At 43.9% G+C, this 16321-nt stretch overlaps 2 protein-coding genes across 4 annotated transcripts in view; one reads left to right on the top strand and one right to left on the bottom strand.

Annotated features, from left to right (window-relative positions):
• Window positions 1–18: 18 nt before the first annotated feature.
• tpt1 (tumor protein, translationally-controlled 1) lies at window positions 19–2884 on the top strand. The gene is made up of 6 exons (XM_086219823.1): window positions 19–172; window positions 795–868; window positions 1423–1607; window positions 1913–2018; window positions 2203–2319; window positions 2518–2884. The coding sequence occupies exons 1-6, from the start codon at window positions 145–147 to the stop codon at window positions 2518–2520; spliced, it is 513 nt and encodes a 170-aa protein (XP_086075949.1). The 5' UTR covers window positions 19–144; the 3' UTR covers window positions 2521–2884.
• Window positions 2885–4364: 1480 nt separating this feature from the next.
• The window catches only part of LOC147251874 (general transcription factor IIF subunit 2-like), a 36443-nt gene continuing 24486 nt past the window's right edge, over window positions 4365–16321 (bottom strand). Inside the window, exons 5-9 of one of the 3 annotated variants that reach the window (XM_086219819.1) lie at window positions 9968–10058; window positions 8296–8398; window positions 7330–7398; window positions 7009–7158; window positions 4365–4852 (exon numbers count right to left, since the gene is read on the bottom strand). In XM_086219819.1, coding sequence (XP_086075945.1) covers window positions 4718–4852; window positions 7009–7158; window positions 7330–7398; window positions 8296–8398; window positions 9968–10058 — 548 coding nt within the window. In that variant the 3' untranslated portion in view covers window positions 4365–4717. The remainder of the gene's footprint in view (window positions 4853–7008; window positions 7159–7329; window positions 7399–8295; window positions 8399–9967; window positions 10059–16321) is intronic. The other 2 variants (XM_086219820.1, XM_086219821.1) reach the window with 2 other exon arrangements.

The raw sequence follows: 16321 nt of genomic DNA, 5'->3' as shown, positions 1-16321 counted from the left end.
TCAGTGCAAGAGCCAACCCTCGATGACGTCAGCAGGATGTAAATGGTGTGTCGCGAAGCTCGATCGGCCTTTTTTCTGTCCCGTGTTGTGTGGGGCGGCGTGCCTGCTCTTTGTCTCCGGAAGATTTAACATCGAAGAAGCAAAATGATCATCTACAGGTGCATCATCAGCAGTAAGGACTCCTTTTTGACGTCTACTCTTTCATTTGATGTCAGTGGTATCACTGTTGATGTTCGTATTTTTTGGCTAAATTGTTCTGTTGAGACGCTTGTGTTAGCTTAGCTAGCGCGCTAACTCGTGTTATCGTAGCCGGCCGAAGCTAGCTGAGCACTAGCCGCTCATCCAGTCGGCTAGCCGGTGAACTGAAGGCCTGTTAGACTGGAAGTTTGTCAGGCTTTAACATCGGGGAAGTTGACTCAGACGGCGGCGGAATGGGAAGACCCACATTTTGGTGATATGATACGGGTGGAAGCGGTCTATTTATGGCCATGGTTGGTGTCCCTGCCGCTTTATATATGGAAAAAGGCCTTTTTCACGTTAGCATTAGCATCGCTTCTTAGCTACCGTGCCGCAAAGTGCGGCGTTTGTCCCGTCAGTTTAATCAACGGACTAGCGTTTGACATGACGCTCCATCCCTATTTTTAATCCTCCGTTGCGGAACCGTAGTCTAATGTCTGCGTAGTTGTCGCGGTGTGTTTACCAATTTTTATGGCCCTTGTGGTTGGTGACGAAAGCGGTGGGCAGGCCGGAGACTTTCTGTGTGTCCGCTAATTAAAATGCTTGCTCCCCCCCAGATGATGAGATGTTCTCAGACGTCTTCAAAGTCAAAGAAACTGAGAGCGGAATCTTCTACGAAGTTGACGGAAAGGTGAGTTAAACCGAAGTCCGTCGGGAGTCCATACGCAGGACAACTCCCGACCCGGTGGTCACCGGCCGTGACGTTTGTGTTCGTTAGTACGTAGCTCAACTTGTCAGTGACTCAACGGTATTAGTCACGGTCAGGAAAGTTCCCAGGTACACGACTCTATGGAAGACATTAATTATTTATTCATTTAAACAAACAAATAAAAAGATGGTTGAATTTTAACCTGGGTCGTCCTCGCTGGGACCTGGACCTACTCGGGTCTATTAATAATGGGGCTGCCGCCTTGGAATGGCCACTAACATTCTGGACTCGTGAAATCACACAACCCTGCCATGACACACAGCCACAAGTGTGAAAGCCCAGTTGCTGGCTACCTGAGGGGGCTGCACTGCAGGGAACTACAGTAACCAGATGTATCCCGCATTTATTTCGTTTTCTGACTACCACCTTTGTGCTTGTAACTGTGGGTCCTAAAGCTGTTGGAATGCTGGACGGTCCTCGCGCTGCCGGTACCTCGTCCTCACTGTTCTCCGCCCCTCTTTGTCCTCTATGTCCAGACCATCACCAGGACAGAAAATGTTGACGATTCATTGATTGGCGCCAACGCCTCTGCGGAGGAAGAGGCCGATGTCAACGAGTCAGCCTCCTACTCCGGCGTCGACATCGTCCTCAACCACAATCTGCGGGAGACGTTCTTCGATAAGAACACTTACCGGGGATACATCAAGGATTACATGAAGGCGTGAGTATCCCAGCTAGGCAGGTGCTCACTCTGAACTCTCCGTCAGATGTGGTGGAGTGGAGATGAGGAGTCACTTTTCAGATGTGGCGGTGTAAATGTATTTATTTATCTACATCGCCACGGTTCACTCAACAAACTGAGGGAGCAATCAGTGGATCTGTCAATGTTGAGTAAACACGAGTCTCTTTCTCACAGTGATCCAAGTAGTTTCAGTGCAGCGAGGAAACATTTGCCGCACCGACACTGTAACGTTTAGTAGAAAGGTACACAGACTAACCAGCGAGTCTTGTTGGTTGTTTGAGCAGAATTAAGCTCAAGCTGGAAGAGAACAACCCGGATCGAGTGGAGGCCTTCATGTCCAGCGCCCAGAAAGAAATCAAGAACATCCTCAGCAACTTCAAAAACTTCCAGGTGAGCAGCAGCTTGGTCCCGCCGGGTGTTGGTCTGCTGCGGCTGGTGTCAGATGGAGCAGCTCCAATAGATGATGGTGGTGTTGAACTAGAACCCTGCCGGGGGGGGGGGGGGCATTTTTGGGGGCAGGAGTCGTATTCAGGCAGATTGCATCCTAACCGTAACCCATCTTGTTTCCCCGCAGTTCTTCACGGGGGAGTCCATGAACCCAGCTGGCATGGTGGGGCTGCTGGACTACCGCGAGGAGGGAGACACACCCTACATGCTTTTCTTCAAAGACGGTCTGGTGGTTGAGAAATTTGTAAGTAGTTGTGCCTCGACAATGGGAGCCGCTCAGGTGCTCCTTTTAGGAAAAGGAGCTCCAGCCACAGTCCCCTGGCTTCGGGCTCCTGGTTGTGTTCCGTGCAGTAGCAGGACACGCCGGCTGCCAGCTTGAGCAGATGATTGGTTGATGACGAACCAATGATTGTTTCTGTTGTTTTTCTTCTTCGCCCTCCAGTAACTACCGGGAGCTTCATCTGCGTTTCAACCGGCCGCTTCTTCCCACGTGCCCCCAGAGAAGACTGCTAACTTTGACATCATGCTTGAACAGAAGCATCACGGCCCACAGAACCCAAACCGAGGCTGGGTGAATCAATCATGATCACCCAACGCCGTTTTTAAATTTTTCTTTTTTGCCTTTTCCAGAGTTTGATTTGTGTCTCAGGATTAGCGGTTTGTGAGTGAGGCTGGACTCTCCAGAGGGCGGACTTAACTGCCCGTTGAGCAGTATTTTAGCAAAGATCCACGCCCCCCTTTGCACTACTTGGGTTTATAAAATATAACTCCATCAACTGTTCATTTCAAAATAAATCCTAGTACGACCACTTGTGTTTTTTTTCTGTGGGATTTTGATGTAGCATCTGTGTTCTAGTGGCCTTTCTCCTGAGTATCCATTCTTTGATGAAGGTGTTCTGAGTTACTTGTGTGCTGATAATTCATACAACTGAAGTAGAACCCTATGTTCTTTCCAGAAGAACTGGACCGCCTGTGATGTTGCAGTTGTGACAGTTGAGTGTCTTTGTTGCCAAAAGTCCAGAAAACTCTTCTTAGAGCAGGGTTGGTGAGCTGGACCCTGTGAGCGCTCTTCTGTTATTTACACTTGAGCACCACTGGGGGAACGTCTGAGGGCGCTGTGGTAAAGGCTCCTCACTCAAAGATGGTAAGTGAATTGATACTCTGGTTAAGATGTTCCTGCAGCAGGTGGAGGGTGATGATGACAACGCACACACATGCGCGCAGCCTTTTGAACTCTAGAAACAGAGCTACCAAATGAAGCAGTCAGATTTTTGGGCCCGTCTATCAGCAGGAACGCAGCTCAAAGAAATCCTTCAACTCCACAACGGAATCAAAGCCTGAAAGCAAGAAATTCCTCAAAGCCGATCCAAGAAACTGAATCTGAGAGGCCCTGTTGGAAATTCCTAACTCCTTCAGTGCTGTTGTGGCCAAACGGTGTTAAGGCAGCAGTGAAGGTTAATGCCATGATGGGAGTGTCCGGTGAGGACGGGCTGGCTAATGATGAACAAATCGCTCAAACTACTGCCGCGCAGGAACCGGTTGAAAGCGAGGTGCTGGGGAATGAAGGCTCAGCAGGTAGAAATCCAGTCCTAACACTGAGACCTCTTCATCTTGGGTCAGTCACTACAGTCAGCAGCAGCAAGCTGCAGCTCAAAACCTGGCTACCCGTCTTCGGTGCTGACTGCACATTTCAGGGCCGCGTCCACTGGAGGTCAGCGCCCCACTCGCTCCCCTGGTTCCACGTCTCAGCTACAGCGATGACGGTGCACGGCCCTGCACGGAGTGACACCGGCTGCACATCCAGTTGCTGTGAATGCTGATAACGTGTGTAATACACAGCGTCAACTTAAGCTTAACCTCATGAACCTCCAGCTTGGAGACGTCACCTGGGATCGTGTCAGTGAGACCAAACTCTTGGACATTGGAAGACAACATGTAAGCAGCAGGGTTCAAGGGGCAACTTGCACAGTGACACCCAGGGTTTCTGCTTCCTAATTATTCATCTCTGCCAACACAGACAATCATTGCGATATTTCTTGAATTTCTACCAAATTTTTTTCCTCAAAAAAAAAAGTTTTCTTTCCACTTCAGGTCCGTAATACGAGGTTCAACCCATCATGGAGGCACAAGCTCGATGTCCTGAAAACCAATCCTGAACATGAGCAATTAGGATGTGCAGACATTCACCAGGCTTTAATCAGAAGCAGCACTTCACCCTTTGATAAAAGGCTGTCCACGGTTGCCATAGCAACGGGCCAAGAAAGGTACACCAAGACATGAAATAACTTCAGTGGCCTCTTTATTTTTCAGCACGCACAAAACAAACTTTTGAACTTCAGCACTCTGCTGTACATCTCAGCCTCTGCTGTCACGCGTTCAATGTCCTCTACATGTGACATACAGAACAAATCAATCCACGTTTCATCCGCTACATAACATGGCGATGCGATAGTTTAATTTTGGTAATAAGTCATAGAACGGAGACAGTGGAGTGTCTGTCTTTCCAACATAAACCTGGTGTTTGCACCATGTTAGATTAGTTCCATTCAAGAAGTGAACAAGTGAGGAACAGGACCAGCGGGAGGTCATCGACCGAGATCTTTCTCTCACAGCTGGAACACGAGCGCGCAGATGTGGAGGATCTAGGTGGTCCCCTCTCCCCCCTTCTTCTCGACAGGCTTGTAGATTTGGTACTCCGGCTTCAGTTCCCAGGTGTGTTTGTGAGGTCCTCTGTGGTTGTACACACAGATTTGCCTCAGGATCTCTTTCAGGTAGACCTGAACCAGAGCAGGACAAGTTCCAGCAATAGAAAGGAGACATTTTATCCATCTTTGTCAACACATGGTCCAGAACAGAGCTTCTCTTTGCTGTCTGCAGAAACAATTGCACCTGCTAACATGGACACAGGAATAAATCAACATTCAGAGAGCTTCTTACATTAAATTTAATATGACTGCAGAAAATAAACCCATTTGAGATGCGCCTGTTTGTTCAGCAAGACGATCCCCACAAACGAACAGAACGTCCTATTGAAGTTAATTGTTAGGAGGACAAAGCCAACAAGGTGCGAGGAATGAGCCACACCGGGGACACACGACCTCATCAACACCACAGCGTGCGTCTGTCTCAGTGTGACGATGTTCGATGTCCTCCACGCCCTCTGTAGGCTTGTTTAGCTGCCGTTTCCAGGACACACGTCTTTGACCTTTATGAATGCAGTACTTACTTGTGTATTTTGTGCCCAGAGAGCAAAGTATTAAAGATGTTGAGCTGGCGTGAACCACAGAGCTCATGTCAGACTTTTTTTTTTTTAAGGGGGAAGGAGACATTCAGCTATTCAACTTCTTCATGGGGCTGAGGACTCTTTCATCATCATCATCATCATCATCGTCATAGTCGTCGTCATCGTCATCGTCCACCAGCAGCACACCGGACCAGTTCATCTGGTTTCAGAACTACATTTTATCACAAATCCACACCCTAGAATGGCGTAATCCCATGCGTGAGCGATGACTAAAATAGACGTCAGAGATGGAAAACATCCCACAGCTTTTGTGCCACTTTGCTATTAAAAAACCCCAAAACTACCATGGTGATTGGGATGAATGGTGACGATACAAGAGGTCAACCAGTTGTCCGTACCACTATAACATGGTGGGCTTCACACGGTCATAGAAAACCTGGATAGGTTTGGAAAAAGAAAAAAAACCTCCAAGCCTTTCAAAGTTTTTTCAAAACAAAACAAAACAATACAACCTAAACATTTTGGATTCACAAAAATGTGCTTCCCAAAGTCCTGTGTGGAGTGGCTCATTCTCTGGGGTTTGTGCCGTATCAAAGCGCCAAGCTGGACATTCATGCTGTAAGTGTAGGCTGGTGAACATGGACTTGAGAGAAGAAGACACTGCAGCCCAGAACAGAGGACAGTTTATGTCTCACATTTGTCCAGAGAGTTGGAACGAGTAGGAAGAGCCAAGTGGCTGAGAAGTCGTCATCTGTGGTGTTTGGTGTGCAGATGACGTGGTCATCGATGCTCGTTCTGGTGCAGTTTGTTTGAAGAAATGTGTCGTGCAGAAATTTATACTGAAGCGACTGAAGCTTTTGTTTCTTTGATCATTTTTTGAAGCCAATTCACAGATGGATTTCTAGATGTCTTCAGCAAAGCTCGCAGTAGCCGTGCTAGGAGTCAGTGCACAGAATTGTGTACGTGGTAGTGTACAAAGTTACTGTCGTGTCAAATCTAACCCAACATGTTACAACAGTTTATTCTGACAGAGCAAGAAGATTTAGGGACCCCGGGGCTGCCGTGATCCCACAGACTCTGCAAAGCTGTGAGGACACCTTCCCTCTAACAACCACTAGGTGGCTCTGTTGTGTTTGGGGAGATGAGCTCATGACCTGCACCAACTGATGAATAACGGTGATGTGTTTTCAAGACTTTTTACAATGGGTATTTCAGTTACTTCAGTTCAGTTAATTTGAGTGGTAGCCAAGTGCTTTAGGAGAGAAATGATGGTGTGGAGTGTAGTGCGGCGTTTGTCTCCCACTCAACCAATGGTTATGCAATCAGATGCAATCAGAGAGAGAGGAGGACCTCGAGGTCTCATCAGCACCTACACATTGCTGTTCTCTGCTAGCTGGAGCGAATCCACTGCACTGTATCGATGCATCTCCCATGTGTGTGTGTGTGTGTGTGTGTGTAAAGTTGGCCCAAATTTCAGCCACAACAGATAGTGTGAAGCAGGCATGAGCGTCATGGCGTGGGCGATTTGTTCAAATTTAAACAAAGCAAGGTGGATAGTGGGCAGGTGCATTGTTTTTTAGTCTTTTCAGTTATGCTGTTAAGATAGAGAGGGGAGAGAGAGTGTGTGTGTGTGTGTGTGTGTGTGTGTGTGTGTGTGTGTGTGTGTGTGTGTGTGTGTGTGTTGCTCACCAGAGGTTGTTTGGTCCAGACCACCAGCTCCTTAATGCTGTAATACTGTTGTTTCTCAAAGGCAAAGAAGAGCATGTCCACCACCGACTGACGATCAACCCTCACATTCCTCTCCTCTATCTTCTTCTTCTTCTTCTTCTGATGCACCACCTTCAAATGATAACATATTACCACAAAATCCTATGGGTAATATTGGTTAAAGTAACCATCGAGCCAAATCAAACCATCAAAATGGTTTCCAATCATGTCTGAGTCCCACTGGTCATTTTGATCTTCGTCAGAGAAATTCCTTCATTCATGTGAGGTCACAGTGACCCTGACCTTTGACCATTTCCAACGGCATTTGAGCCGAATTTGAAGACATTCTCTGAAGGCGTTCCTGATGAATCCCTTTGAGAAGAAATCCATGACATGGATGAATTTCACAGTCATGAAAGAAAATGTATTTTTTTTACTGAAATGTCGTATGATACTGAAAAACCCTGATATGAAAAAATGTACTTTTTCACAGAGACATTAATTCAAAATATAGGAGGGGCACAAAAAATCAACAGGTGTGTTTTGTTCGACCCCCTCAGGCTGATCAATCTTTTTCCCTACATGGCCTAACACATAATGCAAGCTACAAACGCCAGATCTTTGCCCTCCGTTATTGAAGTGTGAATTGGAAATGTTTGCATTATTTGAGGCCCGCAAAAATGTAATCAAAGAATCTTCTCAAACAGATTTTCAGTGCACTGAGAGTTTCACAGCCACTGTTTAGTCAAATAGTTCACACGTGATTCTGACCGAGTGGGACAGCAGTCGCCAGTCAGCCAGCTGAGCGTTGCACTGGCAGGTTTTTACTTGGTTTAGACCAATTAAGTAACAAACGTTTAAAGAACAATTGTAGAATTAGACTCGAGTATTAGAACTAAATAATTCATGTCAACTACAACCAAGTATGTGAGACAGTTACTGTAATTATGTCAGGGCAAGAAAGTCTAAGACCTTTGTCAATGAAACCCGATACTTATTCATGCTTTTATCCCTTTGAAGACCCTGGTGCAGCCCCCGTCCTCCAACCAGCAGCAGATTAAATGAACCCTGCTAACAACAGCATTATAATTGCAATGTGAACGCCATCTCAGTTAGAACACAAACTGAAATGATCGTAGTGGATTAACCCTTCAGGGTTACTTACATTACCTGGGTGCCACACCTGGTTTGTCAGACATTTGCGTGATAATACTCCTTATCATGTGGGCGGTGCAGTGTTCTTTACAGCTCAGTCTGACTTGTTCTCACTTTGAAACTGTTGTTGACAACAGGCCTGTAGGCAGTAGCGAGGGGTCTATCCAGCTGCTTGGTCACACGGCGAGGCCGGTTGACCTCCTCTACCTGAACCCTGCTGGACACAAGCACAGAGACTCCAAGCTCAGAACTGGAAACTTGCCTCTCTGCTTACAGACGTAAGATGTAAAAGTAAACCTATGTATACTGGCAACTGACCTGTTAAAATACTTCTATTATGTAGTTGAGGTCAAACATCATGAACGGGGAGGTGGACTGACACACTTGATTTATTCTGACTTTAGGACACAATATTAACCATTAAAAAAAGCTGGTCAACTGGTAACTAACTGGTTAAAAACAAAGTGTTCATTGAGCTTCATTGTGTAGAGTTAGGGAACAGAAACCTGCTTCTCATTCATTAGTGAAAGCAGGTTCTGGTTCTTAGTGAAAGCTCCGTGCTCCGGTGAACAACCTGGTTGACAGGAGTGTAACCAGGGACTTTAAAGCCTCCAGGCCACAAACAGTGCAGTGGCAGAAGAAACATTTACATATTTTGAAGTATTTTAACATGTTAATAGTAAATTATTGTTCACATCAGACACACGTTGTAGTATTTGAAACCATTTTTTATACCTTCGAATAAATGTTTGGAGGAATCTGCTGCTCGTACAAATGGCTTCAATTACAGTGATGAAGTTTTGACGAAAACTGGTCAAGAATTTAGAATTTTAAAATGATCGTAAAACATCATGTGTTGTGAAGGTAGATTTGCTGGCTGCCATCAAAACGGGATATTACAAAACTGTAGTGAATTATCAGCCTTAAGAAGAAGAGAGATGGTTTGACGAGAGACTTTGTCCCCGTCTTGGGGGGTGGAGCCATTACTGATGGTGGAGACAGAAATGGTCTCACTCACTTATAACAGCGCTGAGTGTTTGTCCGTGGTTGTATTGTAGCAGTGCATCCGCTAGTCATGCAGTTGCTATAGCAATACCAGCCACTACTTCTGCCTGGAATAATAGATCCCAATGGAGAGCAAACAAAGTCAGAAAGTGGTCCAAAAAAACCAAAAACCAAAGCGGACTCAAGTATTCAGTCCATCAATCACCACGTTTGAAAATAATTCCACTGAAGTGGATTTTTGGAACCATGAAGATGTCATTTTGGAAAACAAGGATGCAGATGCCGCTGCGAGTCTTTCATGGATTTAACTAAAACAGAGCTCTTAGTTCTTGAATATCATTGTGGATTATCTGTGCTAAAACACACAGCACTTCTTACCAAAACAGCAACAAAACCATACAAATGCATTGAATTCAAATGGATGTGTCTCATAAAATGGTACATCAAGGTCGAATGACTCTAGACCGGGAAGTGGACCGCACCCTGGGTCCGACGTCTGAAGAAGCCGACTGATCTGTGACCAATGTCAGCGTTGGTACCCAATCCCAATGTTCCAAAGATGATACCCCTTCTCTAGTTCATGAGAAGACTTGAGTGATGTTCATTCACATAATCCTACGACATTTTCTTGGTATTCCTTCAGCCCCGTTACTGGAAACCTGTGAGCTATGAGGTGCAGTGACATCTGTATCATTCTGACATAATATTTCAGAGCTATGTTAAAGCAACTGTCTCGCCAAACTGTAGTTTCCGGGCCGAGAGAATTTTAAAGTTCACTCACTTCTTTAGCTTCATGTACTTGGTGTAGTTGTCACTGAGGACCGGTTGGCATTCAGCTCTGTGCACCACCATCCCCTCCAGACTGATTCCATCTACAACAAAGACAATGACTCAGCTGCTCAATCATGATTCACACTCAGACAAGCAGCGATTGTTGAACAAAAACCCATGAAACAAAAAAAAAATCCTCCTCTTGTCAAACACAGCTTTGTCATTGTACAACAAAACACTATCTTCCATGGTTTTGTTATTGTGGAATGCACCTTAAATATGAAGGACACTGATCAGGGCTTTTATGTTAATACTGCACAGAACAACCTCTTCTCTGCTTGGAATGATTGTTATTTATTGACTGATTGGAAGTTAGGAGGGTCGTGGCAGGGATGACAGAAGAATGGGAACTTACTGCACATATATACACACCTATGTATACACATAGGTGTGTATATAGTTAGCTAGATAGATAGATAGATAGCTAGATAGCTAGATAGCTAGATAGATAGATAGATAGATAGATAGGTGGGTAGGTAGTATGTAGCACGATGTTTGCTGTACTGGGTGGTTGTTTAAATGATTTAGCATTAAAACCTCTTTAAAAATGAATGTGATGCCCCTGTTGCTGATTCTTAAATGTCATTCATCTAAACATCAAACCATAACAAGAAGAATTTCCTCACAGATGATTCTGACATTTTCACATGAGCTAGTCTTTTGTTCAAGGAAGTTAAATAAACATTTATTTAACACCGCTCTATATCGTCACCAACACCACACGATGCACAGGTATTACCTGTACACACACCTCCACTTGACATAAGAGAGAGAGAACAATGAAATTATCTAGAAAGAAGAAGTTTGACACAACTGAATGCTGGACACAGAGCACCCGGGAGCGACTGCAGATATGGGACACAGTGTGACGAGGAAGGCTGCAGCTCGTCTGCTGTTTACAGACTGCCAAGATGAGAGGAACTAGAGTGTTACTCCACATGAAGTCATTCTCACAGCAGCAGAGGCTCTCTGTAGTAACAGAAACAGGCCCATCTCCAACCAGCGACGATTCGGGCCGCCCCCCTCGAAGAACGTCCTCACAACTGGAGGTTGTCAGTTCAAGTTTGTTATATTAATACAAGTACTCATATCGGGAGGTTCACAGCTGAGAGGGACTGCTATTAGTCATTTCTCAACATAGCACTACTTAGCAGTGAAACACGTAAGCAACTTTTTTAACCATTTTAATTTTTGAAGTGCAGGCAGGGAACGAGCTGGCAGAAGAAGTAATGAGCGCCGGAACTACCAGCAAGCAGACTGTCCCAACATCTTGTTACTTCATTACAACGCAGGTTGACGTTCTGGCTGTAATATCACTCTTCTTGTCTGCCCAGAAATCGATTTATATGCGGCAACGCACCGCATCCATGCTACTTTCTGATTTTAGGGTTGTAATATTGTCAGCGGTCACAGTTCATAACAGCTTCATGTTAGGCCAGCGAATTAAAGGATTTATCAAAATAAAACCACCACCATATAAGATGTTTAAAATGTACACTAACAGATTAACTCCTCTCAAGGGGTAAATCAATTCTTCTGTGGCCACACTCATGTGAGGGAGCTGTGGCACATCTGAGCCTGACTTGAGGAATCAACGGACCCGCAGGTTTCCACCACTGATTTTCAGGTGGCAGCCCCTGATTTTCCATTTTTATTGAATCGTTTTATCATTTAAAGTTCACAAAATCTAATTTCTATTTATATACATCTACTGTATATATGTGTGTGTGTGTATATACATACACACACACACATATATATATTTTACAATACATCAAGTTCACAAAGACAGGAACATGACCACACTCATTTCTTGTGTTTGCACCAATGCTGGCTGACAGATCTTCACATTCCTTTCATACATCTTTGTAGTGATAAAAACCTTTCAGGTGAGTTTTTGTTTGGCTGAATGTGTAATAATTTCCCTCCTCACAGGAACCTTGCCCTTTGTGTATTACAAATAGTTCTTTTTCTGATCTTTTTTTTTATTATTATTTTTCATTGTTTTGTTTTGTTTTTTGGCAAATTCTGAATCAACCGTCAGGAACGATGGAGTCCAGTTGGAGAGCGTTGGTGTGATATTGGCAGCTGCTTGGTCTCTTATGTGTTGCTGCATCACGTCTCTGGACATGTAAAGGGTCTGAGAAGCAGCTACATTTTTCAACCATCAGCTAACAAACCAAACAGAGAGCGGCACCCAATTGGGCGTGGATGATGAAGTGTTGATAATGACCAGACCACCTGACCAGTGGAGGATGGTGTGAGGCTGCTCTCTACCCAGAGGCATTAATAAATATTCTCTGATGTAAATCTAATATTTCAGTGTGATGAGTCTGAGGGAATGTTCATTTTACTCACTTTCTGTGAGCTGCTCCCTTCTGAATTGTGTGAGAGAGAGGAAAGAAGAGAGATGCGATGTGCCTTCCCTCTCAAGCAGCATCTTAAGTGACGTCAGCCTCTGATGGTGGTGAACAGCAGGCTCGCCTGTCAGTCCGCTTTGACTGCTTTTTGGTATTGCTCTTTTTATGTTTTCAGAGAATGAGATGCTCTGTCCAGACAACAGGGTGCATGTAACCACAGCTCAAGCCATTCTTTTGTTGATGCTCTCCCACATCACAAAAAAAAGGAAATAAAAAAACATGGCGCCCCTAGAAAGCATCTGTGCATGCACATCAAGCCTCTTGTCAGGCCACGTGTACAATAACAACCACAAGTAAATACCACAAATGTAGCACATCACTACCCAGACACTGGATGTACATGTACAATTATAACTAACAGCAAATTATTCATGTCTTCATTACATCTACACGCATTTCAACAGCAACTGTCAAAATAATCAGGAGTCCATGTCACCCAGTGCAACTGTTATCTTTCCAGCACAGAGGAGAAAGCTCCAGGCTCTGAAACCACAGGAAACAGATTTTAGTTTTATTGGGATTTGTTGACAGAAAGGATATTTCAGAAGGTTTCAAGCCTTTGCCATTTAATTAAAAAAAAAAAAAAAAAAAGAAGCCTGGACTCATTTACTGCTACTCAAAGATGAACAAGTGCAGGTGCAACAGCTGTGGTCACCATGGTAACCACCACATGCCGCCTGACATCACGTGTCATGTGAAATTCCATCAGAAGAAAGACGGTCTGTTTAAGATCTTGAGGCAATGAACACAGACTACAGGACATGTCACAGAGCTCACTAATGTTCATCTCTGCTTTTTTCCCACAAATGGATGCAATTATGTGCAATTATTGGCTGGTGAGCAACAGAGCACTTGCCAGCAACACGGTCAGAAACTCACCCACACAAGAAACATGTGTGCTCAAACAGGCACAGGATGAGTGAAGTTGCTGCTCCCTGTTGTGCAACAGATACAGTCAAGCGGGGTCAAAGGCACGAAGAAATGAGGACCGTTTCCTTTTGTGTTTCCTGTCTTTGGGTTGCAGAGGGACACTGTATGTAGGAGAGCAATGCCTTTCTAAACATGGATGGTGTAAAAGGAGGATCAACCTGGGATACGGACTGACCACAGAAAGCCCACCTCAAGGCTTCCGTGTGGAGGAGGAACACGCAAGATAAATGCAAGATCTCCCGACGTTGATTTGACTAAAGCGCCCAAGTGCTACATCGACATTCACATACACACCTCCAGCTACATTTGGTTTCCTAATTCTCCTACGCACTGGTCTTCAGGGCTGCATAAAAATCTAGCACACACTTAATAATAGCTTTTAACTAAGAATATTCAGGGTCAGACATTAGAATGTAAAAAAAAATAAAAATATCCTAAATATAGAGACCATAAATACCTAAAGTAAGGCTGCACAGCACTGAAAAAAGATCTCATTTACATTATTTTGATTTTATTTTACTTTTGCAACCCTAACCTAGCATTATTAGTTTCCCTTTAAAGAAAAGGAGCGTCGTCTTGATTCTTATGTCAGCTGGTTCAATGTTTGTTCACACACTGTGTGAAGCAAAAACACACATAAAATAGCAACAGTTGCCATCAGATAAAAGAATACAAGAGGAAGGTTTTTTTAATTTTATTTACAAAATTAACTTATCTTGATTCTCGCAACAGGACACATTGCCTGGTTGGCTTACGGTCATCCCTGACCTTGGCGATGGTATCGAAGGGTCATTTCCTGTATCTGTCTCATGGGGGTTTCTCAGATGTTTTGACCCTTTAACAGACGAGCAGCAGGTCCTGATTCTATTCACTCAAGATGGGAGATGAAATCTTGGGCCCAATTCTTCCACCGTATACTTGACAAATTAAATATTTGACCCATCTTCCGAAAACTCCAACTCGGCAGATGCATCTTTCAGAGGAACCAGGAGCCTGTATTTGTATCAGCAGTGAGCCTGCATGTGCAATGACACAACTAACAGCAGGTTGAAATGAGACAGTCAAACAAAGAGAAATTTGAGGAGGAGAGCTGAATCAGAGGCTGACTGAAAAGTACAATATCTTCTACTTAAAAAAATGAAATGGAATCTCAAAGTGACTTCATGGCAATGGCATTTGCATTTTCTCTCTGTAAAGTACCTGAAGTGCAGTAAATGAGTTGTCTCCTAGCGTGACACAATATTTATGTAATTTAAATATGTTTAAAGTCATTAAATTGAGATTATCCTGTAAGTGTTGAGAATTGAAGAGGAACGAGTGAAGACAATAGAAGGAGAGAGACTGATGCGAGGGTGAGGAGGTTACTCATCCACCCCCTCACACTCGTCTCTTACCTCCATCTGCTTCAAGGCCCTTTCCTCAAAGCTGTGACCTTCCTAATGTTAAACACAACAAACAATGTGCCGCCCACCAAGCCTCTGTAACTATCCTTCTTCATCTGGGTTTCACCATATGCAAGGCACCAACAGTCAGAGCCCACGTATACTAGTCACTCCAATAAATAAGAATATGTCAGAAATATTCAGAAGTGAGCTGTGTGGCTGCTTGTCTTCACTATTTAAATCTACTACAGCTCCACGAGCCTCAACTTTTCATTTTCAAGGTTTATTAGCCTTGAACTCCATTCAGCGCTTACAAAAAGAACATTTTCTTTAGAAGCAAGATCTGAAACACTATGTTAGTGTGCCTCGGGCACGTAACCCAGATTCTTTTGTATTTAGAGAGGCAATAAAATGTTTGATTATTTTATTGCCTCTCTAAAATGACACACTCTTGTCTCTCATCTCAATTCAGTCCCCCTGGTCAATTGAAGTTCTTAAAAAGAGAATTCTCAAAACCAAATATTTTATTCTGTAATATAAGAGTAATATTTCTGAAATGTGTCAACTAAGGTTAACCTATGCAATGAAAAAAGGCTGACCGTGTGCAAGTTTGGTTACAATTTGGACGATAAATGTTGACGTACTGATAAATCATAAACATTTCAAGCATTTCTGTTGGGCTTCATAATGTTATAGATTTTGTGCTATATCAAAACATGCTGGCACATCTCTAAATGTATTGATCTTTAAATGATCGACCCGATAAACTGGTCCAACACAACTGTAATCTTGCCAAAAAAAACAAGTGCTTACTGTCACCACAAGAGTGAAACTGAATATCCACCTTTGTAAACACCCACCCACACTGTTGTGACCTATGATGCAGCATTTTCTACTGCTGGTGACAACAAGGAAGCAATCACCGGGAGAGGGTGGGCCAACCCACTGATTATATCTCCAAATATAATTTCCCATTAGAGCTCATGTCTGCAAAGCCCAGAGGCTACTTCATTACAGAAATGTAATGATTCCTCTCATTAAATCTGAAGTGATTTTCCAATGCTCTAACTCGCAGTGATTTTAACGTAGGTTAGCATCATCTGCTGTATATGCACCAAAGAAGTTAGCACAAGTGAAGGCTGACAGGATTACTGCATCCAAAACTTTATGAAGTAAATGAAGCAATGTTTCTATCCAGCAGGGTCCTCTACCTCAGGCAAATGACTCACGGCTTTAGGCTCTATTTCCTGAACATCATGTCCCCCAGTGGTTTAAATGAGGAGTTTGAGAAAGCCACTTTTGTAATTTCCCCCTACCTTATGAGTGCCCCGAGCACTGGGACGCCTCATAATTGTCTTTTATTTTGTCAGACTGTGAGGTTTTGGGAGGTCTGAGGTATGGACATGCTGTCTTGTTTTTGTCTATACTATGTATCATGTTAGAGGTACATTCATTCAACAGTAGAAAAGAGGATACAATAACATTTTCCGACTGTAGAATCATAGGATGTTTGAATATCATTTGCACAGATTTTGCTGTATAGTAAACTTGAATGATTGTCCTTTTCTCTTC

Source organism: Aulostomus chinensis, chromosome 12, assembly GCF_037954235.1.
Source record: "Aulostomus chinensis isolate RoL2024-O1b breed Wild chromosome 12, RoL_Achi_v1.0, whole genome shotgun sequence".
Classification (NCBI taxonomy): Eukaryota; Metazoa; Chordata; class Actinopteri; order Syngnathiformes; family Aulostomidae; genus Aulostomus; species Aulostomus chinensis.
Note: the sequence above shows the minus strand (reverse complement) of the source record. Positions and strands in the feature narration are given on the sequence as shown.

Excerpts from the sequence above, each read along its gene's own strand:
- tpt1 (XM_086219823.1), top strand. The coding sequence starts at position 145 with ATGATCATCTACAGGTGCATCATCAGCA. Across the intron at positions 869-1,422 it reads TCTACGAAGTTGACGGAAAG|ACCATCACCAGGACAGAAAA; the intron begins GTGAGTTAAACC and ends CTCTATGTCCAG. Across the intron at positions 1,608-1,912 it reads ATCAAGGATTACATGAAGGC|AATTAAGCTCAAGCTGGAAG; the intron begins GTGAGTATCCCA and ends TTGTTTGAGCAG.